At 37.5% G+C, this 26,530-nt stretch overlaps 1 protein-coding gene across 1 annotated transcript in view; it reads left to right on the top strand.

Annotated features, from left to right (window-relative positions):
- Positions 1-26,530, top strand: part of LYST (lysosomal trafficking regulator) — a gene marked incomplete at its 5' end in the record, with an annotated part of 145,646 nt that overhangs the window by 27,687 nt on the left and 91,429 nt on the right. Inside the window, 11 exons of the mRNA XM_008587222.1 lie at positions 2,451-2,696; positions 4,978-5,151; positions 6,032-6,181; positions 10,068-10,205; positions 13,348-13,546; positions 16,660-16,791; positions 18,983-19,610; positions 20,352-20,529; positions 22,230-22,399; positions 23,633-23,863; positions 25,689-25,855. Coding sequence (XP_008585444.1) covers positions 2,451-2,696; positions 4,978-5,151; positions 6,032-6,181; positions 10,068-10,205; positions 13,348-13,546; positions 16,660-16,791; positions 18,983-19,610; positions 20,352-20,529; positions 22,230-22,399; positions 23,633-23,863; positions 25,689-25,855 — 2,413 coding nt within the window. The remainder of the gene's footprint in view (positions 1-2,450; positions 2,697-4,977; positions 5,152-6,031; positions 6,182-10,067; positions 10,206-13,347; positions 13,547-16,659; positions 16,792-18,982; positions 19,611-20,351; positions 20,530-22,229; positions 22,400-23,632; positions 23,864-25,688; positions 25,856-26,530) is intronic.

The raw sequence follows: 26,530 nt of genomic DNA, 5'->3' as shown, positions 1-26,530 counted from the left end.
CTTAACCTTTTAAACTTACACATAAACTTATATTCTAAATTCCTATTAAATCTTACTTACACTTAGAAAATCTGTTAAAAACTGGTAGATCTGAGGGCCAGCCTGTGTCTCACTTGGGAGAGTATGGTGCTGATAACACCAAGCCCATGGGTTCGGATCCCTATATAGGGATGGCCGGTTAGCTCACTTGGGAGAGCGTGGTGCTGACAACACCAAGTCAAGGGTTAAGATCCCATTACCGGTCATCTTTTAAAAAAACAAAAAAAAAAATCTGGTAGATCTGGCCATAAAACTGTGTTCCTCTTTCTCTTGCTTTATGAGAAGTACAGTTATAGGTCAGAGATACTTCTTACTTGAAGACTGCTGTTTTGGAATGTGTCTTTTGTTGTTGAAGTGTATATTTCAAATCAAAATAAATTATATTTTAAAGCTCTAGCATTTGACTAAAATAAAGGAGAAATTGTAGTACAGATGCTTCATAAAACACATAAGTCTTAAATGGTGTTAAATATAGGAGGGGTTTTTAAAAAGTTCATAGAAGGATTCATACTATCCTTTATTTCCATTTTTCCATGAACTTTCTGAAGTGCCTGCATATATCTGTGGCAAAATATAGAGTAAAAAAATGGAATTTACCTAAAGCTCTGACATTAGACATACAATCCTTTTCTCCTTAAGGAGTACTTAAAAATGGTGGTGACAAGGGGGTGGGGGTTTAGTTGTCAACTGTTATGGAGTGGGGGCCGGGGATGCTAAATGATCTATGGTGCATTAGCACTATTATAGAACAATGAATTATCGCACCCCAAATGCCCCGTCACTGAGAAGACATGCTTTAGGGAAATGGTTCTCAAATCTGAGCATGCATCAGAATCACACAATCTCAGAGGGCTTGTTAAAACAAATTGCTGGGCCAGAGCTTCTGATTCAGTGGTCTGAAGTGTAGCCCAAGAGTTAACATTTTGTTTGTTTGTTTGTTTCTTTGTTTTTGGTGGCTGGCTGGTATGGGGATCCGAACCAGTGACCTTGATGTTACAGGCTGCACTCTAACCAACTGAGCTAACCAGCCAGCCAGAGTTGACAGTTTTGATAAGTTCCTGGTTGATGCTGATGCTGCTGGTTGAGGACCACACTTTGAGAAACTCTGCTTTAGGGAAACTGAGGATGTCACACAAGTATTTCTTTAATACCAGTTTTAACTCTCTAGTTTCTGATTAATCCATTTGTTTTCATAAAAATTTTTCCTTAATCTTTTTATTTTTCCTAAAAAGAATATAGGTCATATGAGTTATAAAATACAACAGAAATTATCACTACTGAAAATTCTAAGGGTTTTTTTTTATGTGAAAACTCTTTAGAAAGCAGATTCTTTAAGCCTGATTTAGTAATATGGGGGTTATGAAGAAATGATAGAGTGGTTCAGGCAGAAGTGGTGCCCTCCTGTCAAGATGCGGAGTCAGGTTTCTGATGAAAACTGCTGCAGGTTTGAAACATTCTGCAGGTGTGATTCCAGCACAACCATATACAACGACTGTAGCTGGTTTAGGTGGTGCACAAATGTACTGGGCAGGATGTCTGATGAAACTGTGCTTAAACTGCCATGAGTCGTAAATCGCCAAAGCTCAAGGCCCCCACCAACTTCTGTGAGAAGACACTGCATGGACATGATTTCCCAGAGCCTGAGCTTGGCAACTGCTGCCACCAAGACCATCTCAGAGTACATTCTGTATTTAAAATTTACCCTAATTTTTAAAGTTGTTTAGAGAAGCTTCACAGGGAGCTAGAGGCTAATTGATACTACCCTCTGCATGCAAAAAATATAGAAATTTCTATTTAATTTTACTTTAGGCGTGCTGGCAGTCTGGAATTTTATTGTAGTAGAGAAAATGATCTACTTCAGAGCCACTTTTAAATAAGTAGCCAGCCTATAAGCAAATCCAAAGCAAAAATTTCAGATAAATTGACTCAGAGTTCCCAATATTTATAAGTGGTTACTTAAGACAGTGCCTGGTAGATAATGAGTGTGGTGTAAGACATAGCTGTTTATTGGTAGTAATAGTTAAGTATAATTTCGTGTTTATCCTAAACTGATCAAAGCTGAATCCTTCTCAGTCTTGATGTGTTTATAGTATTGATCGCTACTCAGTGAAACTGATCATTTCCTTTGTGGAAAGCAGCCTTGCTTTCCATGTTCATCTTGGTTTAGTGCAGTAGCTGTCTTTTAAAACAAAGAAAAAGATCAGTTGAGTGTCTTTTCACTTTGAAATATTTATTTGCTAGTTGATAACTTACTTTTAAAACTGTGTTTAGTTACTGAAGGAAAATATTTGTGTTTCAGGAAAGTCTTTCTATCAGTTGAGTGTCTTTTCACTTTGAAATATTTATTTGCTAGTTGATAACTTACTTTTAAAATTGTGTTTAGTTACTGAAGGAAAATATTTGTGTTTCAGGAAAGTCTTTCTATTGTTTATACAACTTACTGTCCTGCTCAGTATACCATCTATGAGCCAGTGATTCGACTTAAAGGTCAGATGAAAACTCAGCTCTCTCAAAGACCCTTCAGCTCAAAAGAAGCTCAGAGCATCTTATTAGAACCTCATCATCTAAAGAACCTCCAGCCTACCGGATGTAAAACTATTCAAGGCATTCTGCACGAGATTGGTGGAACTGGTATATTTGTTTTTCTCTTTGCTAGGGTAAGAATCACTGATTATAGTTTTGTCTAAAGAGAAACTACTTCTTTATTGTTGATAAAGAGTTTCTTTTGGACTACCAAAAAAAAAAAAAAAAGCTGCACTCAACTGTATTAAATTTTTAGCATTAAAAAATCGCATATTAAAGATGTCATCAAGCTTTCTGCTACAGACGATTACAGTTTCTTCTAATTTATGAAGATTTTTAGAAGTTTTCTATTATGCAGAAATGTTATTAGAACAATTAAAATGTTAAATGTATGAAATTTTAAATTGCCTTTGGAAAGAAAAATGCATGCTGTAGTAATGAAATGAAAGAAATGCATTTTTAAAATAAGGTATATGTGGGGCCGGCCCGGTGGCGCACTGCTACAGTGCGCCTCTTGGGAGCGCGGCGGCACTCCTGCCAAGGGTTCGGATCCCACATACAGACCGGTTCCCGCTCACTGGCTGAGCGAGGTGCGGGCGCGACACCGAGGGTTGCGATCCCGTTGCCGGTGCCCGGTCCAGTACAGGCGCAACACTGAGGGTTGCGATCCGTTGCTGGACGCGAAAAAAAAAAAGACAAAAAGGAAAAAAAAAGAAAAAAAAAAGGTATATGTGAAAAAGAAACATTTATCTCTTAAAGCTTTCTAATGCATGGGGAAAAAACCAAAGATCAATAAAAAATTTAAAAATTAAAAAATTTTTTATTTATTTGAGTCTGGAGTTTGTTTAAGGAGGGGGAGTATAAAGAGTTTGACTCAGGTAAGTAATGATAAGTACCATTTTAGAGTAAATCATTTAATATTTGTTCTATTTAGTTATTGGAGGGCAAGGACAATGACTTATCTGATGCAGAGTAGGCTGCCAATAATTATATATTGACTTTTTCAGAGATTTCTAAAATCCATAATAGGGGGCACAAATGGTTTCACTTTAGCACAAATCATTTCTCTGTCTTCGGGGTCCTCCATCTTCCTTTGTCCTCAGAATGCCATCTTCTCTTTACCCCTAAGTATAGCTTCTGCGACCTAATCAAATTTTCACACTGTCTCCCTAACTGGCTTCTTTCTTTTAACGGGACCACCTTGATTAATTTTGCAGTAAGGGACATATCAACGTTTGTTGTTAGTGTTCTTATAAATATCTTGTTAGCACTTAACCTACCATACTCTGTAAGCTGTCGTCTTTTCCTCCTCTTCCTTTTGCATACTTTTTTTTGCATCTGTTACTTAGAAGAATAAATTTTCCCCTAGTGTTTTAAAATTTAAAACTCTTTAACTTCTCATTAACATTTTGTAGTCTCCTTTTATATCATTGTACAATTTCAAAATGTGTATCCTTGGTTTTTCCTCTTTCATCAAGGTTTTGAATATAATTTTGTTATGATTACTGATACAGTGATTGGATCCTAAGAAAATGGTTAAATTTTTATCTTACATATATTAGGATCTTGCCAATACTTAAAGTATGTTTTCACATCTAAAACTTAGAAACTTTATATCCTTCCCTCCCCTACAAACATAAACTTCAGTCTCCTTGAAATCCTTACATGCATAGGCTGCCGTTTGAGCCTACTGTCCACCATCCGGCCGAACAGGCAATCTGCAGCCTCCTAGGTGTAGCATGGACTGCTAGTGCAGGCCTTTGTCTCTCGACTCTGCATCCCAGCCACCCCTTTTTCTCTGCTTTCCAGAACTGGGCTCTCCTTCCAGACCGTCTCCTCTCCTCATAGCCTTCCCTAAACCAAGCAGGTAGGGGTCAGAAGTGATTTCTGTGCTCTCATGGCAATTCTTTTGTCTCATTCTTCTTTACTTTTTATCATAATAACGGGTGAATGTTTCTTATGTACAGTAGTTGTCAGAAAGTGTTGGCTGAATTGAAGTATGAGGTATAACACATGGTTTTTACATGTGGGTCTTATCTCTGACTAGACAGTAGGCCCCACGGGGGGCAAGCATCATGTCTTTTCATGTTGAGTTTATTTGATGATTGACTTTTCTACTGAAAACTTGAAACATTTTGCTGACAATTCAGATCACTAATTATAAAATGTGACTGACCTCTAAGGTTGTAATGTTATTTTAGTCCATTTATAATATACTACAGAGATTAAAGAGAATGGAATTTATGCCTTTCGCTCAGTTTTGTTTATCCACAATTCTTAAATGGTTACAGTGTGAGTGTTAAAAAATAAACGTTCATAGAAACTGTTAGATTGATATTACATAAAGGCAATAATCACATATGTTAAATTTTTACTCTCAACAAATTAGGAGAAAAATATATCTACTTTTTTTAGGTTGTTGAACTCAGTAGCTGTGAAGAAACTCAAGCATTAGCACTGCAAGTTATACTCTCATTAATTAAGTACAACCAACAGAGAGTTCATGAATTAGAAAATTGTCATGGACTTTCCATGATTCATCAGGTGTTGATCAAACGAAAATGCATCGTTGGCTATCACATTTTGAAGGTATGACCTCACAAAATTTATTCTCACAGTTTCATAAGCAGTGATACTCATCTCTTCATCAAAGCCTTCCAGTGATAGTTTTGTGTTTTGCCTATTTAGGGTGTATTTACTCAAACTAATGTACCCTTCTGGTTCTTTTCATCATTAATTGATTACATTTTCCTTTTCTTTAAAGCATTTTAGAAAAGTAAGAAAAAAAATAAACTCACAGAATTTTAGATCTGGATGGACCATAGATGCCTGCCAAGCTGACCACTCATTCTGTAGATGGATGAAATTGTTTGCTTCAGCTCCCACAGTGGGCTAGAGACGTACCTAGAGACATACCATTCCATTAGGCAGTGCTGCTACAGAGTTAGTTTTAAAGTCACAGATGTCCATGTTAGTTTTTATTATGATCCCGCTATCATATATTTAAACTTTTTTCTAGCCGTCAGCATTTGGTAACATTGCGGAAGTATTTCTCTCCAAGGATACTGATACTAAGGCAAAAGAAGGTTTCTCTACCCCTGCCCCCCACACCTACCTCTTTAAACTCTCAAGATCCATACATGTGTGGCATGAATCTTTACTACTTTTTTGAAAAGGTTTTAAAGCCTAATAGCAGTTTAATTCTATTGAAAAAATAAAAATAGAAGGTAGTTTGTTTTATGCCATGTTTGAAACTGAGAAATCACAAATATTTGAAAGGTTGGGGTTTTCTATTTATTTGAGTTGTTTTACAAAACAGATTAAAGAGACTTTGTGAAATGTTGAATTATTTACCAGTTTTCCTTTGAATTTAATGTTACGACTGCTAAAATTGAAAGCTTAATGTTTCTGTTAAATTATTTGATTGATCATTGTTAATGCCTGTTGTATTAATGTTGATTTTCCATAGACCCTTCTTGAAGTTTGCTGCGGTGAAGATATTATTCATATCAGTGAGAATGAAGAGTTTAAGTTGGATATAGAGTCCAACGCTATAATCCAAGATGTGAAACTGTTAGAGGAGCTGTTGCTTGACTGGAAGATATGGAATAAAGCAGAGGCATGTAATATGTACTTTTCCCCCTTTTTCTTATTGTGGTAAAATACACATAAGATAAAATAACTATCATAACCATTTTCAAGTGGCATCAAGTACATTCACAATGTGGTGCAACCATCACCACCATCCATCTCCATAACACTTTTCATTTTTTTTTTCTTTCCTTTTTTTGTCTTTTTTCATGTCCGGCAACGGATCGCAATCCTCAGTGTCACGCCCGTACCGGACCGGGACCGGCAACAGGATCGCAACCCTCGGTGTTGCGCCCGCACCTCGCTCAGCCAGTGAGCGGGAACCGGTCTGTATATGGGATCCGAACCCTCGGCGGGAGCGCCGCCACGCTCCCAAGCGGTGCACTGTAGCAGTACGCCACCGGGCCGGCCCACACTTTTCATTTTGTAAAACCAAACCTCTGTACTCATTAAACAACTCCCCACTCCCCACTTTCCACAGCCCCTGGCAGCCACCATTCTCCCTCTGACTATGATTTTGGTTACTCTAAGTTCCTCCTATAAGTGGAATCATATAGGATGTATCTTTTGTGATTAGCTTATTTCACTTAGCATTAATGTCCTCAAGGTTCATCCCTGTTGTAGCATATGTCAAAATTTTCTTCTTAAAGCTGAATAATATTCCTAATATGCTATTGTATGGATACACCACATTTTGCTTAGCCATTCATCCATCAAGAGACATTTAAGTAGCTTCCACATTTTACCTATAGTAAATAGAGACATGTACTTTTATTTTTATTTATTTATTTATTTTTCTGTTTACAGTTTGAAGACATTTTATTTTATTTTTATTTTTATTGAATCATAATTGATTATAATATTTTGGGGGCTCAACATTGACATGTGTTGATCAAATCAATATTACTTGCATATATATTGTTACAAGTTGTCCTTATTCTTTATGCCCCTTGTCCAATCTCTCCCCATCCCTCTCTCTCTCTCCCCCACTCTCACTTCTGATAACCCTAGATCTCTTCTCTCCTTCTGAAAGAGTAATGGTTACTCTGTTGATTTGTTGCCTAGATGATCTGTCCAATGCTGAGAGGTGTGTTCATGTCCCCCAATATTATTGTAGAGCAGATGCTTCTTCTGTCTCTCTGGAATGGGCCTTGTGGAGAAAGATATCCTCTTCTTTTCGTTGGTTTCTGCTGGTGACTCTCCTTGTGTCAGTGCACTCTAGTTGCTAGTGGACCATCTGCATGGTGGTTGTGGCTTCTAGCCGTTTTCATGGCAGCTGTGGTTATTGTGGTGGCTGTGGTAGGCCACCCACATGGAGGTGATGTTTTTGGCATGCCCCTTACCTAGTTGCTGGTGGCCCCCAGATCCATGCCTCCAGACCCCGGGTGGGCCCCATGGCACTGGCAGTGTGCCTGGTTGTGGGAGGGAGATATGTACTTTTAAACATTCATCTAATTCTTGTGAAGAAAAGAATGAATTTACTACTTCAATGTTATGTTAATTATAAATGAACATCTGTGTTTCCTATTCAAAGTTTTGAACAGCCACTAGTAATACTGAGCTGGAAGGTCAAGATCAGAACTTGGGATGGCTGAGAACACTGTACTCAGCCAAGAGTATACGGGCTCATTTGGATCAGTTGGGAGCTTATATTTCCCGTAAACTCTGAAAGGGGAGCCTCCAAAGAGTCTGGGGAGTCATCAGGTCCAGGAAAAGGGAAATGGACATATTTCTGAGTGGGGAAACGGGCTCATTTGGATCAGTTGGGAGCTTATATTTCCCGTAAACTCTGAAAGGGGAGCCTCCTAAGAGTCTGGGGAGTCATCAGGTCCAGGAAAAGGGAAATGGACATATTTCTGAGTGGGGAGGCCATGCTGGCCAGGAGGCAGAGCTGGGATTGTGGTGTGTGGGGCAAGGCCTCATCATAAGCATGAAGTAAGCAACATAGATAGATGTTAGGTCTGGGCACTGAATCTCTACACCTGGAATGGAGAAACTGGTCTTCACGAGAGTTGTTTCCTCTCTGCCCTAGTTTTAAACATTCTTAATGGTATAGGCTCACACAGTCTTCTTAGTTATAGTGTAGACTGTCCCACCCCAAGTTTGGCAGGGTTCTAGTAGGTATGGGTGATTTTTGCAAAAAACTAGATTGTCTAGAAGTAGAATATATAACAACATTATCACCAAACATAGTTATTTAAAATGCAATTCAGAGTATATGCCTTTAGAATTTTTAAAAAATGTATTATTTGCAAATTTGGCAACAGTCTCTAAAAATTTAACATTATCATTAAGAAGTTGTGAAGCTAAAAAAACTTTTTCTTATCTGTCATTAATAAAAATGAATTTAGTTCAAACATACCAGAGGAAAGAAAATTGTTTTTCTATTCTTCCCATAGAAAATTATATTACAAAATTATTGTTATGTGCAGAGGCAATCAAAAAGTATGCAGCTAAAAGCATAAGAGAAAAGTATTAAAAAGCAGCTGAATAAACTATTGCTATTTTTCTGTGTTTTGAAGTATTTATGGTATTTGTCAATTTTTTAAATTTTGTAATTTGTTGTGATTTCTATTCTCATTTTGAATATTCACTTTTAAACTTAAAATAAGCATAGAGATAGATAGATAAAAACGTGTGTAATATTGCAGGGAGAGAAAGCAAGTAAATACAGGGATAGCATATATAAACAAATTAGAGCAAAGGCAGTATAAACATATAATAAAGAATATGCTCACTTGCAGATTGGAAAATCTAACCTTAACTAAATGTCGGACAATTAGCTTATTTAGTATTTTGAAAGAACAAGCAAAACTTGGAGTTGTCTGATAAAAAAAAAATGTTATTGAATTCAAATTAATATAACACTTTTGGATTTGAAATATTTTCTTATCTAATTAATTGTTTTTGAACTGAGTTTGATTTTTGTTGTTTTGTTGTTGGTGGTGGTGATTTGTTTACACTGGCACTATTTTTCAAACCTGAATCAAGTTTTCATACTTAGGCTGCCTTGTCTCCCAGTTTTCATGTGGCTTTTTCTTTTAGGGCATCTTAGCTCCATCTGTGAAGAGAGAGGCCTTGGTTAGAGTAGTGTGATTAAGTCCATCATTTCTTAGTCTTCTCATTATTCATTACTGTCCAATAATGGCAGAAGAAATAGTAAGACCTGCAGCCCAAGCTTGTTAATTTTGCTTCTTGTTAACTGCTTTGTTGAAAGGTCAATTAGGGTAATAAAGTGAGGTGAAGATTACCTTTCAATAGTATCTATGTAAGCTCTTTTTCTCTAGTATTGTGGTTGACTTAAGGTTGATTCAATATGGGAGGAGCATTTTAAAGCACCTTTAAAGGATGCTAACTACTCTTTGAAGACGCAGATTGTAATTGTGCAGAGAATTTTATTCTTTGGACTGAAAAGTAAAATTAATCCAAAAATGCAGAATTTTCACATTGTTCGTGAGTTTTCAATTTAGTACAATTTGTTCTAAAATAATTTTGTTAAATGCTGCATATGCCAGTTAGCATTGAAATTTATACATTTTTGATAACACTCTGAACATAAATGATTTGAAAACAATTATATTGGTCATATGTAGGCTTCTCTAGTTTGAATAATTCTCTCAAGATCATTCACCTTTTGAAAATACATATCATTTAACATCACAGAAATGGTAATATACTAAAGAACTGAATACAGTATTGCATTCAACATAGGTATTTAGAAATGACGTGTTGACAACAAAAAATAAAAGAAGATAAATCTTATGATTTCTTCTTTTCTGACAAAATTAATCTTTGACACTAAATACATACGCATTGTTACGTTGTTATATTGTGTATGTTCTAAAAAGCATGCAGCATGTTTTTCAATAACTGTGTGCCAATTGGTGTGTGTGTGTTTTTTTTTTTTTTCTCAGCAAGGTGTTTGGGAAACCCTGCTCGCGTCCTTGGAAGTCCTCATCAGAGCAGATCACCACCAGCAGATGTTTAACATTAAGCAGTTATTGAAAGCTCGAGTAGTTCATCACTTTCTGCTGACTTGTCAGGTTTTGCAGGTACTTTTCATGTTACTTTACCTTTGGAGGTATAGTTTTGTAATTGTTTCTGTTTAATAACTCTGTACTATGGACATCAAATTTTTGTGGGACTTTCAGTGGGAATTTTTTCCCTCTTTTTAATCTTCTCTGTTCTCCTGCTTCTATTCTTTCAAGAAATAGGAGTTTTTCAACTCCTGACTCTTACATCTTAATCTTTACACTGTTGTCATTCCTAACTCAGTTGCAAAAGAATAACTACTACTAAATTTCTGAGATGTTTCTTTATGTTTGGGATATAGTAATAATTTTGTCGTCTCTTGAACATCAACAATAGTTGATGAATTTTAACTTGTTCCATATCCCTTAAATAACACCTTACAAATATGTATTATTTTAATAAACATGAATTTGCTGAAGGTCTATTTTATATGCTAGAATTAGCGTCTTGAAAATACATCCAAAATAGTATGTTAAAAAATGGCACTAAATTTACCAGTTATATTGTGGTGTCTGTGCTGTGGCCTGGCTTCCAGTTAAACTTTTTTCCTCTGCCTTTATAGATGTCCTTTTATCTGCTTGGTTGGTATATTGGACTGTTTTTCAAGTCTTTTTTTTTTTTAATGTATGAGGCATCTATTAGAACTTTGTCAAGTTAGATAAGTACAGATGTTCCATGGGATCAGTAATATTTTGTGTTTTTAGTGCCTTTGCTTCAGTGGCACTAGGGGCTTCTCACTGTACTTGGGCTAAAATCCACAATCTGTGACAACATCCAGAGGACGGCTTTTATGATCTGGCTGCCCTCCTGCCTCATCTTATACCACGTGGCCCGGGGCTTTCTTTCCCTTCCTACACAAGTGAGGCTTTTCCCACCTCAGGGACATGATGTTCTTTTTGCCTTAAAAGTTACTGATCTCATTCTTTCCTGGCCAACTCCTGCTTATTCACCATGCACCCCTTAAAACTTACTTCTGGAGAGAAGCCTCCTCTGCCCTTCCCTGTTTTATGAACTTGCTGTCACTCCATGCGCATGTAATTTGTTAGTTTTATGTTGTGTATGAGGTTGTAAACAGGGTTCCTTTGTAAACCTCATGAGGACAGGGATATGTTCTTCGTTGATCACACCGTAACCCCAGTACCTGGCACACATAAGCACCCAATAAATATTTGTGCAATCAATGAACTCTTAAAAAAAACAGAAACATTTTGTTGCCTTGCCTCTGTGGTAAATTAAACTGTTGTCTTCAGAAATACAGTGTGGTAGTCTCTCAGATTTGTGCAATCAATGAACTCTTAAAAAAAACAGAAACATTTTGTTGCCTTGCCTCTGTGGTAAATTAAACTGTTGTCTTCAGAAATACAGTGTGGTAGTCTCTCAGACCCCTGCTTACTGAATGTTTTATGCATCATTTATGCATCAGTTTTCCTCTAAATCTGTTTCTTTGTATATTAGCGAATTTTTAATTAGTTTGTACAACAGTGGTTGTTCTTATTCAGTCCTTTCATGTCAGAAAAATAGCATAAAATTGGAGATTTCAATATTTTCAATGTTTCAGTTCCATATCATTTATAAAAATGCTAAAAAAATCTTGGCACCAATTCCTTTTCCTGAAGAGTATATTTCTTTACTCTTCTTCCTTCAAAGAGCTCATCTTTGAGATTAATAGCTATTTATTAAACATAGCTTTATGTTAGATATTGTGGGAAGTATATAAAGAAATGAACTTAGTCTTTGCCTTTAAGGTGCCTCAGAGTCTTTATGGTATTTCAGGAAGATGAACAAATTGGTAGTATATTGGATGTGAAGCAGTTTTTTTGGTTTGTGAGTACACTGTAAAGAACCTGAATGAAGTTGATAAAAATGGGAATGTAGAAATAGGAAGCAAATATGAAAGACCGTATACTAAGAGAATTAACAGAGCTTGATTCTCTTTAAATGCGAGCCTCAGGGGTTTTATGTTTTGTTCTGTAGACTCAGGTTCTCTTCTTAAATCTGAGGTAGTCAGACTAAATTGTTTCAAAATTAACATAAGTCCTCTGACTCTGCAATATGCAAGAGTAAGTGAAGAAGAGTGGATATGGGGGCATGGATTTGGACATAGGGACAGGGAAGACGAGGAAGTTTACCTCCCGTACCCTTGATCTAGAGGCTTCTGCTACCGACTGGTGAGGCGGAATTGGAGGATCTAAACAATTTGTTTATATCCATCTTTATTATTAGTAATTACTTGGCATTCTACCAAGTCTCATTATTCCAGGCAGTAGATGATGCAGTAGAAAGAGTTCAGAGGCCTGAGTCTGAATTTTACTTGTACTAATTACTTATTTTCCGTGTGGTTTAAACTAGTCAAATAACCACTTTGAGCCTCACACTCTAGAAATGAGGGATAAAACCTCTCACAGAGCTGTTGTGAGAAAGAGCTTTGTAATCTGGAGCACATTATGTTGATGTAACTAGTTTTGTCTATCAGAAATTTTCTCTCCTGTTCCCATAGTAGTAGTAGCAGTAGTAGGGGTGGCGGTGGTGGTGGTGATAGTAGTAGTAGAAGAAAAAGAGGTAGTAATACTGTTAGTAGTAATGGTAGTACTAACAGTAGCTAATATTTATATGGAGCTTACTATGTGAGGCACTGTTCTAATAGTTTATGTCATTTAATCCTTATAATAATCCTATGAAGTAGCACTAGTACATAGTACAAGGGTACTTCAAAAAACTCATGGAAAAACGTGTATTATCTTTCCATTCTTTTTCTCCATGAACTTTTTGAAGTACCCTCGTATTATCCCATATTATAGACAAACTGAGGCATGGAGATGTTAAATAACATGCCTAAGACCACACAGCTGGTGTGAGTGGAGGGGCCACAATGCAAACCTAGCAGTTTGGCTTCTGAGTCCATGCTCGTGAGTGCTGTGATAGAACTTTGCCTCCGTTAGTCAAGATAAATGGACTAGAATTAAGTTGCCCTCAGTTTTAATGAATTTTTAATAGCAAGTTTGCTTGAATTGAGAAATAGCAATTCAGTTTAACGGTAAATATGGTCAGACTAGTGCAGTAAACCAACAGAATTATATCTTAAGAAGAATATCTTGCTTAAATGAAAAATATTCAGTAAGTTGGCAGTTGTCTTTAAAGAGAGTTTGATTTTTATTTTTTCAGGAACACAAAGAGGGGCAGCTTACGTCCATGCCCCGAGAGGTTTGTAGATCATTTGTGAAAATTATAGCAGAAGTCCTTGGATCGCCTCCAGACTTGGAATTATTGACAGTTATCTTCAATTTCCTTTTAGCAGTTCACCCTCCTACTAATACTTACGTTTGTCACAACCCCATCAACTTCTACTTTTCTTTGCACATAGGTAGGTACGGTCATTTTTGTTGGAGCTTGGCTATCTCTACCCTCATTTTATTCTTCCCACTTGATTCATATTTGTTTGATATTCATTGAACGGCTTCTCTATGCTAGAAACTGCCCAAATTACATACATACTGGGGTTGAGACAGGGCAGAGGGTTATAGAATGAAGCAGACATGGTCTCTGCCTTCAGGGAGCCTAAATGCCAAGAGGAGAGAGGAGACATACTCTCAAATAACTACAATACAAAACAATATTTGGTAAGTACCTTATAGACACAAAAGAACAATGAATGAGATTTCAGAGAGAGGGTTTATCAGACCTCTGCAGAGAGACAGTATATAATAGATGATATAATATCTGACATGGGCATTGAAGAATTTGGGTAGAATTTGGTAGGTAGACTGAAGAATTAGCAAAGAGAACGACTTAAAGGGAGGAAAAGTAGAAAGGGAAAAAAATAAGGAATTCTACCTAAGTATAGGGGATCTATATAGGAGAAATGAGAAATAATGCCATAAATATAGTTGAAGACTATCATTTATTTTTTTCCCATAAGGTCATAGTAAATGGGTCCTTGAATGAAAGTCCAGAGAATTTGAATTTGTATTCTAGTTAGAAGTCATCGAAAGTGTTTTGTTTGTTTTGAGCAAGGGGATATGATGTAAGTAAGTTATTGCAGTAGGATTCAGGAATAAGAAACTAGGGGAACTAAGACCAATTAGAGCAGTATGTGAGAAACAAAGTAATAGAATCTGGGCGTAGCAGCAGTGGAACTGGAAGGAGGGGTAAGTGCAGAAATGGGAGGGTAGGAGGGATGGCTCTGGGATGTTAGGGAAAGAGGACACTGTAATGACATGTTGCATTCGAGGTGTCCTGTAGTTATTCATAGTGTAATTATCTAGCAGACGATTGGAAAGAGGGTTATAACATGGGGGAGGTTACAAGGAGCTACCCATGTAGAAGTGAGCTGAAGCCCTGAGAATAGATGAGGCCACTGAAAAAGTGTTTAGAGAGAGAAGGAAAGAGGAATGAATCTAAGGACAGAATTACTGGTAACATGACTGTTTAGAGGATGGGACAAGAGAAAGATGGAATAATCAGAGATTTTAAAGAACTAGGAGAATGGCACGTGGTAAGCAAGCAAGCAAGAGTGAACCTGTGGGCCGGCCCGGTGGCGCACTGGATAGTGCGCCGCTTGGGAAGCACAGCGGCGCTCCCACCCGAGGGTTCGGATCCCACGTACAGACCGGTTCCCGCTCACTGGCTGGGCGAGGCGTGACTGTTTAGAGGATGGGACAAGAGAAAGATGGAATAATCAGAGATTTTAAAGAACTAGGAGAATGGCACGTGGTAAGCAAGCAAGCAAGAGTGAACCTGGACTGTTTAGAGGATGGGACAAGAGAAAGATGGAATAATCAGAGATTTTAAAGAACTAGGAGGATGGCACGTGGTAAGCAAGCAAGCAAGAGTGAACCTGTGGGCCGGCCCGGTGGCGCACTGGATAGTGCGCCGCTTGGGAAGCGCAGCGGCGCTCCCACCCGAGGGTTCGGATCCCACGTACAGACCGGTTCCCGCTCACTGGCTGGGCGAGGCGTGGGAGCGACACCGAGGGTTGCAATCCCGTTGCCGGTCCCCGGTCCAGTACGGGGGCAACACTGAGGGTTGCGATCCGTTGCCGGACACGGAAAAAAGACAAAAGACAAAAAACAAAAAACAGGAAAAAAAAGAGTGAACCTGTGAGAAAGACAGGTAGTAAATTGAGAGTGGAAAACTGGTTGTCAACAGCCATTTTAAGAAATGTAATACACGGATAAAATGATTGAGCAGCAGAAAAAATCCAAATGAAATTAGATGGTTTATCTATGTGGTGGGCTCAGCACATTTAGTGGATAAAGTGCTGCGTGAGATTCTGGGAGCAGGGTAGTCAAGAAAATGAATAGAATGTGAAGAGGCCTACATCCTAGTCGAGGGGAGAGAGACATAAACAGATAATCGCCCCACACCGTGTGGGAAGCATAGCGAGAAGTCAACGTTTCGCTTTCTGGTAGCACTGAACATGATGAGGGCAGAGGGGGCCTTTCCTGGAGGAGGTGATTCCGGCTCTGAGTCTGAAAGAATGCCTGGGAGTGCAAGGGAAGGCCTTCCAGGCAAAGGAAACAACAGCGAGCCATGAGAAGTCGGCGTTGTTGAAATGTCACATAAGAAGCCAGGCTGGAGAGCAGCCCAGGGACAAATCATGGAGATGCTTGTAGACAAGAAGCTTGGGCTCTATCCAAGGTGCTCAGGAGGCAGCAGAAAGCCACTGGCAGGTTTTAAGCAGGAGTCAACATTTGAGAGAGAGAACTCTGGTAGCTGTTAGGATTTGAGGGTGACAGGATGTCCATCAGGGGTGTCATTTAGAGATCCATGATGGTAATCCAGGTGAGAGAGATGATAAAGCCTGCATTACAGCAGTGCGGTTGCTTTGAGAAGAGTTGAAGACACAGGAAATAAAGTCAGTAGAACTTGGCGAGTGACTCACCGTGGGTAAAGGAAAGGTGGTCGTTGAAGGTGGCTCCAGTTGTGCGTGGGGAGCGGGCTTCTGCCAAACTAAGCAGAGAACACATGGGGAGTGCGTTCAGGGCAGAAAGATGATACCAGGGTAGATTGGTTGCATTTGTGGGGCGGTGAAGAAACAAGGCCATCGAATTTACAAGTGTGAAGCTCAGAGAGGAAGGTTAAGCTGAGAGTATTAGTCTAGGAGTCATGTTAGACACTGGAGGGGATGTATGAAAACATAAGACACAGTCCCATCCTCAAGGATAGATGGGTGAACCATGTCCTTGAGAAATCATAACATAAAAAACGAACAATTAAGTGTAAAACCATAGAAATAACTAAGTACAGTTGGAATTCAAAGAAAAGCTAATGTGGCCAATGATAATCAACAACAAAAATCTGTAGTAAGAAATTGTAGATATAATTACTCACACAGTGTGTATTAGTGTATAGTTTGCCATGTTTTTTTCTCCTTGAACATCTTTTTTGTCAAAATTTAATGGTTTGCTTTTGAAGTAATAGTTTGTTTTATCCTTTTTCTAAATTTTGCTGTCTCAAAAAATTTTTTGATTCTAGATGGCAAGATTTTTCAGGAGAAAGTAAAATCAATCATGTACCTGAGGCACTCCAGCAGTGGAGGAAAGTCCCTTTTTAGCCCTGGATTTATGGAAATAAACCCGTCAGGTTTTACTGCTTCACCACCTGAAGGTAAAAATAGTAATAATGATATCACAACCTTTCCCATTATAGGTCTGAATATTTACTGACAGTTCAATTGTGCATGTTTTAGCAGTATAGCAAAACCTGATATTCAGACTAAATAAATGGAAGATTAAACTTAAGAATTATAGAAGATATGTAAAGGATCCATTTTTACTACTTTCTGGTATCAGTAATTCACACTCAATTTAGAGACCCAGCGCAGGTCCTCAGGAGAACTTAAAAAACAGGTGAGGCTCCTGCCTTCTTGCTCAGGCATTCTCTGGCTAATCTTACCATAGTCACTTGTCTTTTATTAAGCTTCTGATTTACTTTTCCATTTTTTTCAAAAGCTTTTTTTGTCTTTCTCTCTTCTTTCTACCTAAACAAATCATTCTAGACAACTTCACTTGCCATATGAATGGCCATCCAGTACTCCAGCCTCACGTTCCTTGACTCAGGGACCACACCCCTCTTCTTAGCTACCAGTCTCTCGCACCTGTCCTGGAATTTATCATCAGCAAGAATGCTTACAAGCACCTCTACAACTCTCGTATCCCACTGTCTATTCTATCTATAGGATCTCTTTTTAAATCCCATGCATCACTCTGAAACAGTTTCAAGTTCAATCATGCCCCTATTTTTTCCAGGTCTTTTGAATGGAATCTTTTGGTAGGCAGCTTTAGCTCTCCAGCCAAAATTCAGAAATAACTGGAAAATCTTCTGAGCCATGGAGCTATTTTATTGCCATAAAGCCTAGGTTCTAAAGCAGTTCATTCAGTGCCTATATAATCTATATCAGTGCTTCTCAAATTTTAACATGCAAAAAAAATCACCTGAAGAGCTTGTTAAAAGATGGATTCCTGGGACCCTCCCTTCTACATATTCACTAGGTCTAGAGTGGAGCCTGAGAAGGTGAAGGTCTAGCAGTCACACAGGTCGTGCTGATTCCATGCTGCTGGCCCGCGGACCACACCTTGAGTAGTGTATTAGTCCGTTTCTGTTACTCAGAACAAAATACCTGGAACTGGGTGATTTATAAAGAACACAATTTATTGCTTACAGTTTCAGAGGCTGGGAAGTCCAAAATCCAGGGAACACATCTGATGAAGGCTTTCTTTGGTGGGGACTTCAGTGGTGGCAGGGTATCCCATTGCAAAATGGAGGAGCAGAGAGAGCATTGAGACACAGACTCTCTTCTCCTTTTAAAATCCTCAGAACCACACCCCTGACCAGCACTGTGAATCCATGCACTAGGGCATGGTCATTACAGTCTAATCACCTCTTCAAGGATCCACCTTTCAATTACCGTAATAGGATTTCACACCCTCCTAACAATCACAGTGGGGGCCAAGTTTCTAACAGATAAAACCTGGGGGACACAATTCAAGCTTCAGTGAGTTTGGGGGGGACGTAATTCAATCCATTACAAGTAGCATGCGCTACTCTTACACTATGCTTACAAGGAGAGTGATTTTTCTGGTCTCTTCCTCTATAGACTGTAAGAAGTAATATTGGAGAGCTGTAGCAAGAAGAGAGAAGACTGTTGCATCTCACTAATAGCAGCAAGAAGTAGCTACAAAAATGGAGGAGAGAGTACATTTAGTCTCATAATAAGAACAAGCACTACCATTTATTGAGACCCTGTCCTATGTCAGGCAGTGTGCAGGTGCATCACAAATGTGCTCTCACTTAATCCTTAAAACAACACTGCAAAGTGGATGTTATGAACTCTCATTTAACATTTGTAGAAAGCCTCATTTGGTACAAGTATGTGATTTACCTAAGGCCACCTCACTAACAGCACTGTCACTTGCATCTGGTTACATCTAGCAAAGCCCACACTCTTTCCACGTATCAAACTGCATCCTGGTGACTGCAGCCTGAGGTTAAACTAAGCTTCACTTCATTCACTTAATTTCACCACAATAGAAACATTAATCCTAATGCCTTTGAATGTTTCAGTCAATATTATTTTTTGTTAAGGAGACAAGGAAAGACATTTGTTTTTGGAAGATTGTAAAAGAAAGTGGTTAAAAGACAAATAGTTTGGCATTTAAGAATTTTAAGCATTAGTTACTAGGAAAATTAACCTATGTGGATTCTTTAACAGTGCTAGATAAATGAACTCTTGCTGTGGTTGTGACTTATAGTGCAGAAGAGAAGTGGTCCCACTTAAAAATCTACCTGCTCTTACCAGGAAACAGTTCCTCCAGTATTATAGCACAACAGACGGCTGCCCACATGCTGCGTTCCAGAAGCCTACCTGCATTTCCCCCTTCTTCACCACCAATGCAGCCACGAAAACTGACTGGAAGTTTGGGCCATAATATTGACAAATTACAAAATATTGCAGATACTTATGTTACTACCCAACTAGAGAAACAGATTGCTTTGGGGAGTTTCAACGCACTGAAAAAAGGCAAAGAAGATACATTCATCAGTAGCTGTGAGTCTGCAAAAATCTTTTGTGAAATGGAAGCTGTCCTCTTAGCCCAAGGGTCTGTCGATGGTGTCCCAAAAGGAACATTGGGATTTCCAGTAGTCAAAGTAGATCATAAAGAGTTGGGAGCAGAACCCAGATCAGACGATGACAGTCCTGGGGACGAATCTTGCCCACGCCGGCCAGATTACCTAAAGGGACTGGCCTCATTCCAGCAAAGCCACAGCACTATTGCAAGCCTTGGGCTAGCCTTTCCTTCGCAGAATGGATCTGCAGCTGTTGGCCGTTGGCCAAGTCTTGTTGATAGGAACGCTGAGGACTGGGAAAACTTTGCCTTTTCTCTCGGTTATGAGCCCAGCCACAGCCGAACTGCAAGCGCACACAGGTACTCATGTGTTCTTGTGCCCCCTCCCCTTTGTTCTGCTGTTCTGTGATGAATCTCTACACTTCCAGACATGTCTTCATTATGCTACTTCTTACATATAAATAAATGTCTTCATTATGCTGCTTCTTACTTTCAGCATATATATTGATAACAAACGGAAAGGTGCTTTTCTCCCTATTTTAATACTAGACAATATTGAATTCAATATTTAACCAAAGGTTAAACCATAAGTAGCTCTCAAAGAAAAAATCTCTTGTGGTTTATTTAATGCCTTCTAGTTATTAGAGAAGAATTCTTTAGTTCAGGGAAATGATAAGATTTATTATTGTTTCCAGTAGCATCTCGAGTAGCACTGTCCAATGCCACTTTCTGTGATGATGAAACGTTCTGTCTGTGCTGTACAGTACAGTAGACGCCAGCCATATGTGCTACTGGGTGCTTGAAATGTGGCTAGTGGAACTGAGGAACTGAATTTTTATTTAATTTTAAACAGTTTAAATAGCACAAGTGGCAGTGACTACTGTATTAGATATCACAGGTAGAACAGAATAGTGTTTAGTAGACTATGTGACCAAAAAAGATGAGTGGTAAAAAGTTGTGGTTACTCGGTTAATTACAGTTAAATTAGGAAGTGTTTCTTTAACCTTTTGAACATGTTTCACATGTGAAAATTCTCTCTCCTTAGCACAGTTCCTGAGGTGATTCATGTACTTTTCTCGTTGGTGCTGGGTTCTGTTTCAGTGTAACTGAAGACTGCTTGGTCCCTGTGTGCTGTGGGTTATATGAACTGCTGAGTGGAGCTCTTCTCCTCCTGCCCGATGCGATGCTTGAAGACGTGATGGACAAGCTTATTCAAGCAGACACACTGTTAGTCCTTGTTAACCACCCGTCACCAGCCATACAACATGGAGTTATTAAAGTAAGGGTAAAAACTAAATAAGTTTTGTTTTCATTCAGAAAAATAAATATATGTGTTAACTAAAAATTTGAGTACATATGTTAGACTAGACCTAAAGCTTTATTTTATACTTAGGAATAATGAACTAATGTAGTTTGTTACTTCTTGCCCATTTTTTTGTATGTATGATAATCTAATTTTAAATCCTTCTTCTTATAGTGATTCCGATCAATGTTTTTTAAAACTACCAATAAATTCACATATATGAACCCTTAGTAAGTCTATTTTGCAAAAATTACCAGGAACACATGATTCACTGGAAATCTCTCCTAGACAATTACTTCAGATCTTGCTCAGATATCACCTTTTCAGAGGCCTTCCCTGATCACCTTATGAAAATCACTTCCTCTAGCCCTACCCCTTTACATTCTATGACAGCATCCTATTTATGTCTTGTATTTACGTTTCAATTTATCTGTATTCTTGTTTTTTTAATCTCTCACACTGACATATTAGCTGCATAAGCATCTTATGTCTAGTATGTAATAGGTTCTAAGTATATGGTTGAATGAATAAATGTTTGATATGAAAGGTTTCCATTAGAAAACAACCCAGTATTGAAATGGGCTTTTAAAGATTCTCATTTTCTTTAGTTTGTCTAGATGTAGTAGTATTTAATCACTTGCGGTTCGTCCCAGTATTTATTGAGCTCCCGTTTCATGGGCAAGGCACTGGGCTAGTTGCTCTCTGAGATATAAAGATGAGTAATATAAGCCACTACATTCAAGGAGTTTATAGTCTAGTTGAGGAGAGTCATGGACACATCTAAGTAAAATGTAAGGAATTCCGTGATGAGTGCTGCAGTGGCAGTATTAATGAAGCATAGGAGCATGGGGGGAAATTATTCTGAAGGGGGAGATAGGGAAGGATTCATGCAGGAGGTGTACTTTATATTATGCTGTGAACTTAGAAAGCTTTTTAAGTAGGGAGGTAAATAGATGTGTGTTTGGGGAAGAGAAGTCTATCCACTCTGAGGGAGTGATTGAAAGGGGGAGAGAGGTGGAAGTGTTCTATGTTAGCAGGCTAGCATCCTAGTCCAGGGAGAAGTGATGAGTTCCTGATCTGGGGTAGCGGGAAGTCAAAGGACAGACAGGTTTGAGAGACGTGAGTTTAGCCTTCAAGTCTAGGAGTATTGTGCTACACTCTCGTTTGAGATTGGAGCCATGGAACAAGTGGGTTTGGAAGGAAAAGTAATTTGCTTTTACACATGTTGCTTTTAAGAAACTAGAAAAGGATGGAAATTCAAGCCTGTGCTCAGGATAAATAATCGGTCAAGAAGTCTAGTAATAGAGGTCTAGGCTTGTATGTGTAGATTTACAGAGAGCATAGTGTACCAATTTTTTTTTCCTTCAGAATTAGGTACAGATATTTTACTTATACTCCACTGAGGGGCTGCCAGTCTACTTGGTGTCCATTCTTAGCTAAAAATGTCAGTTCACCGGCACAAAAGTATTAAGATCTCCAAAATAGAGTCAACATGAGCATTCCACAGTAGTCAGAAACAAAGTTCATTTTTGTTTTGCTGTGGAGGTGGCATTTTCTTTTGAGCTTTCTACATCGTTCTCTCTCTATATATATATTAATTTAAACAATACTGTCTGATTTGTATACATTATATTAAGTTAGTACATTACCTAAATTATCCTAAATTTTTTCTTTAGCTATTAGATGCATACTTTAATAGAGCATCTAAAGAACAAAAAGATAAATTTCTGAAGAATCGTGGCTTTTCGTTGCTGGCCAACCAGTTGTATCTTCATCGGGGAACTCAGGAATTGTTAGAGTGCTTCATCGAGATATTCTTTGGTCGACATATGGGCCTTGATGAAGAGTAAGTAGGTTCTTCCCTCCACCAGCTGGGGATCTTTTGTCTTAAATGTAAAATTTAGTAAATTCACTCTTAAAATTATTTGGTCACCTTTAGGAAAAATCTGCCAAAAGTCATTTTCCAGGTAAATCAGTTTATTATTTTCCATATGATATTTAGTATAATTTCTTTTTATTTCATTCGCTAATTAGAAACTAAAAACAAATAAATTCTGCATCCAATGAAAGAAAGTGATAGTTAATGTGTGGCATGCAGTGTCAAAATGAGGAGGCTAATTGAAAAGAAAGGTGGCTCGTGTATTCTCAGCGACAGGCTCCGTGAGTGCTCTGTGCAGGACCTCCTCACACACCTTCAGGGCCCTCTGGTTATCTGGGAGAAGAGCAAATCCCTCACCTGGAATTCCTGATGTACTGATTGCTGAGACGACCCCAGTGTAATGCTGAAGGATTAGAAAAACAGTGCAAAAAGAAAAAAAGCGTTTTTCTTCCAAACCAAAAGTTTGACAGAAAAGTTAATCTGTTATTTCTGTCTGTGATAAAGTAGAGAGAAATGTGTGTCTTCTTATTGTGGTAGACAGATTCAGACCTTGAGGAATCTACTTATTTACTGTGGTAATTTCAATAGTATTTTTCATTTGCATAAGCTTCTGGCTTTTTCAAAGCAATTCTGCATTATTTCATTTGAGTCTCACAACAACCTTGAGAAGAAAATAGAACAAATACCACCACACATATTTGATACATAAGAAAAACGAGGTGCAAAATGCTTAAATAATTCCACTCTGTCACAGAGACAAATAGTATTGGGACAATTACTCCAGATTCATTCCTTTTTGCTAGACCTCTTTACTAGCTCACTGTCTCAAACACTATGTGAGATAATAATAATTTTCCTGTGCACTTATTATATAGTCCCCTAAAGCAGGGGTACTTTGAGTTACATGAGGGTCCCATGGATGAGTTAAAGTGAGTCAGTTAAAACCATGAAATTGTATGCATATTTCATCCAACTGTTTGTGTATTTATCTTGGGATAACCTTCTGGCAATAGCTTTTATCTTTTTATTGGGGAGGATCTATAATTAAAAAAAAAAGCTTAAGAATCCTTACTCCTCAAATTTGTTTTGTTATAGCTTCAAAATCAGGTTAACAAAATGGCCCATAGTTGCAATCATTTTTTCTTACTTTGACTACTAATTCCTTCTAACGTGCTCTTAATTGTGTATCATTTGTTATAGATTTGATCTGGAAGAAGTGAAAAACATAGGACTTTTTCAGAAGTGGTCTGTCATTCCTATTCTGGGACTAATAGAGACTTCTCTGTATGACAACGTACTCCTGCATAACGCTCTTTTACTTCTTCTCCACATTTTAAATTCTTGTTCTAAAGTAGCAGATATGTTGTTGGATAATGGGCTACTCTATGTGTTATGTAATACAGTAGCAGCCCTGAATGGATTAGAAAAGAAGTAAGTTTAAATTATTATTTTTAATTACGTCTGATTAATACTTTAGAAAGAGAAAATGTTAGTAACAGGTTACTACTTTAAAGCATCTGAATTTTCATACTTTCAAAGAATTTCTTTTCCACAAAACTTATTAGGTTAAAATTTATTTGGAGAGAGAATGTCTTTTATCATTTTCAATAGTTTAGTTAAGAATAGGGTGTTCATATGACCTACTTTTTGTTATTTAGAATTTGAGGACAAGGAGAACAAATTTAGCTGCCCCCAGATATATTTACTAAGCTTCCACCATTGGATTATGAAAATTATTATCCTCATCAGGAATAGGCAGTTGAGGATTGGACAGATATAGTAACTCATTGAAGATCACACAAGTAGTAAAATTTGAGGACAAGGAGAACAAATTTAGCTGCCCCCAGATATATTTACTAAGCTTCCACCATCGGATTATGAAAATTATTATCCTCATCAGGAATAGGCAGTTGAGGATTGGACAGATATAGTAACTCATTGAAGATCACACAAGTAGTAAATAGCAGAGAACACGAGACTGAATCTGTCTCACTTTAAAACTGTTTTGAACTCACTCTGCTGTCTGACTGTTAGATACGATATCACTGTCTACCACCATAAATCAGGGTCTAATAGCCAAAAGTACATTGGCATGTGGTTGCCCACCAAACTGATTTAACAGCTTTAAAAATATGTTAAAGGATTAGATTTTTATTTAGATGTTGTACCTTTGGTGTCTGCATTTATGATGTATAGTATAGTATTTACATTAGCATACTGTTAAAATATAAATCTCCAGAAGCACCATCTTGTTGCACATTAAAGTATTACATGTTATCTATGTTTTTGCAAAAAGAACAGAGCATATCCTTAGTGATTCTCTAGACCAAAGAGAAACTCCTTGTATTCAACTCAGTTCAACTTTTATTGGTCGTCTGTTAGATTTAGGGTCTATGTGCTAGGCATATAGGAAATGCAAAGAAATACAACGTGTTGTATTTCCTCAAAACACTTGGTCTTGATTACAATCCAATGCATGAAATTGGTAGATTTAAGAAAGGTACCTGCAGGTGTGGTCTGAAAGTAGCTTTTGTTTGTTTGTTTTTAAATAAATTGTGCTTACTGACTCTCCTTGTGTGCTACTCTATTAATTGGCCCAAGACAGTTACAATTCCTAACCCTTGCTTGATATGGAAAAAATAAATGGAGAGAAGTGTTCAGGCCTAATGTCACACCCTGAGGTAGGTTATCAAGATTACAATTGAGGGACAGAAGCAACTAATTCATATTTACTGGATATTTATAAGGGGTTAATATATGTTCAAATATTTTAACTTTTTTAATCTCTAAGGTAACTATAATTCATACAAATGAGGTTCAGAGAGGTTAATTAATTTATTCAAATTCACCCTCTCTGAGAAGCCTTCCCAGAATGTTTGTGTTCATACCCGTACAATCTTCACCTTTAGTGTGGGCTGGGAACCTGCTTATGTGTTCCCACAGTATCTTGTGTTAATGTCTGTTGTTACGCTTACCACCATTTACTGTTTATGGTGATCTCTTTTCTTTTCTGGTCTTCTAAAAACTGTATTTTTGACAGGAGTCAACAAGTGTCTTATTTCTATTCCTAGCATGCAGTATGTATTACCTGCCATAGAGTGAGCATGAATACTTACTGAGTAATTGCATGAATGAATGCATGCTGGTAGAATAGGAATTTAAGCCATTTAAAGCAGTTCTTTTTATCTTAAATTATTTGCTCTTTTTTTTTACAAATGTTCTGTTTTGTTCTTTTTGTTTGTTTTGTTATCTGTAGCATTCCTCTGAGTGAATACAAATTGCTTGCTTGTGATATACAGCAACTTTTTATAGCAGTTACAATTCATGCTTGCAGTTCCTCAGGCTCACAATATTTTAGGGTGATTGAAGACCTTGTTGTACTGCTTGGATATCTTCAAAGTAGCGAAAACAAGAGGACACAAAGTAAGATTTAATTTTTATGGATTTGGGGGGGAGTTGTGTAGTAGCCAAACATGTATTTTGTATCAAGAAAACAAGTATTTGGTCCTAACCTCTTTCTTCTTGCTAACTTCTTTACTGAAACTTTAACCTTAATTTTGTGATGATATCAATAAGCTTCAAAAAGAAGCCTTTTTGAGTGGAAAAAATAGAAAAAGTGATGCTTTGATGTAATTAGTAACTGGCAACACATTATTGAATGAAGTCACTGATTTTTCTTACCAAGTAGAATTAAAAAGCTTACATTGAATAATATGCCCTTGAGGTTTTTTTAATGGCAAATACAAAGTGAATATGAAACAGAAAAATGTGAGAATCTCTGGTTAAACTTTTGCCTTATGTACAAAAAAGTCTGTTCTTCAAAATAATTATATAAAATGAAATAAATTTGTAAGCTGATATTTTTCCATGGAAATTTTTATAGTAGTTATTTAGAAATTTGCTTTAATGTTGCTTTTAAAGACAGTTAAAAAGTGTTTACTACCATCAAAAGCCCATGTTAATCAAAATTTTTAAATTTATGTCTAATAAAACACGATTGGGTGTTTAGATATTGCATGATATATAAAAATCAGCTCAATAAAAAATTGATAATCACATAGCTTGAAAACATTCTAGTATCTTCTGTTTTTAGATATG

This window comes from Galeopterus variegatus, unplaced genomic scaffold (assembly GCF_000696425.1).
Source record: "Galeopterus variegatus unplaced genomic scaffold, G_variegatus-3.0.2 Scaffold4292, whole genome shotgun sequence".
NCBI lineage: Eukaryota > Metazoa > Chordata > Mammalia > Dermoptera > Cynocephalidae > Galeopterus > Galeopterus variegatus.
This window is presented reverse-complemented; position numbering and strand designations above follow the sequence as displayed.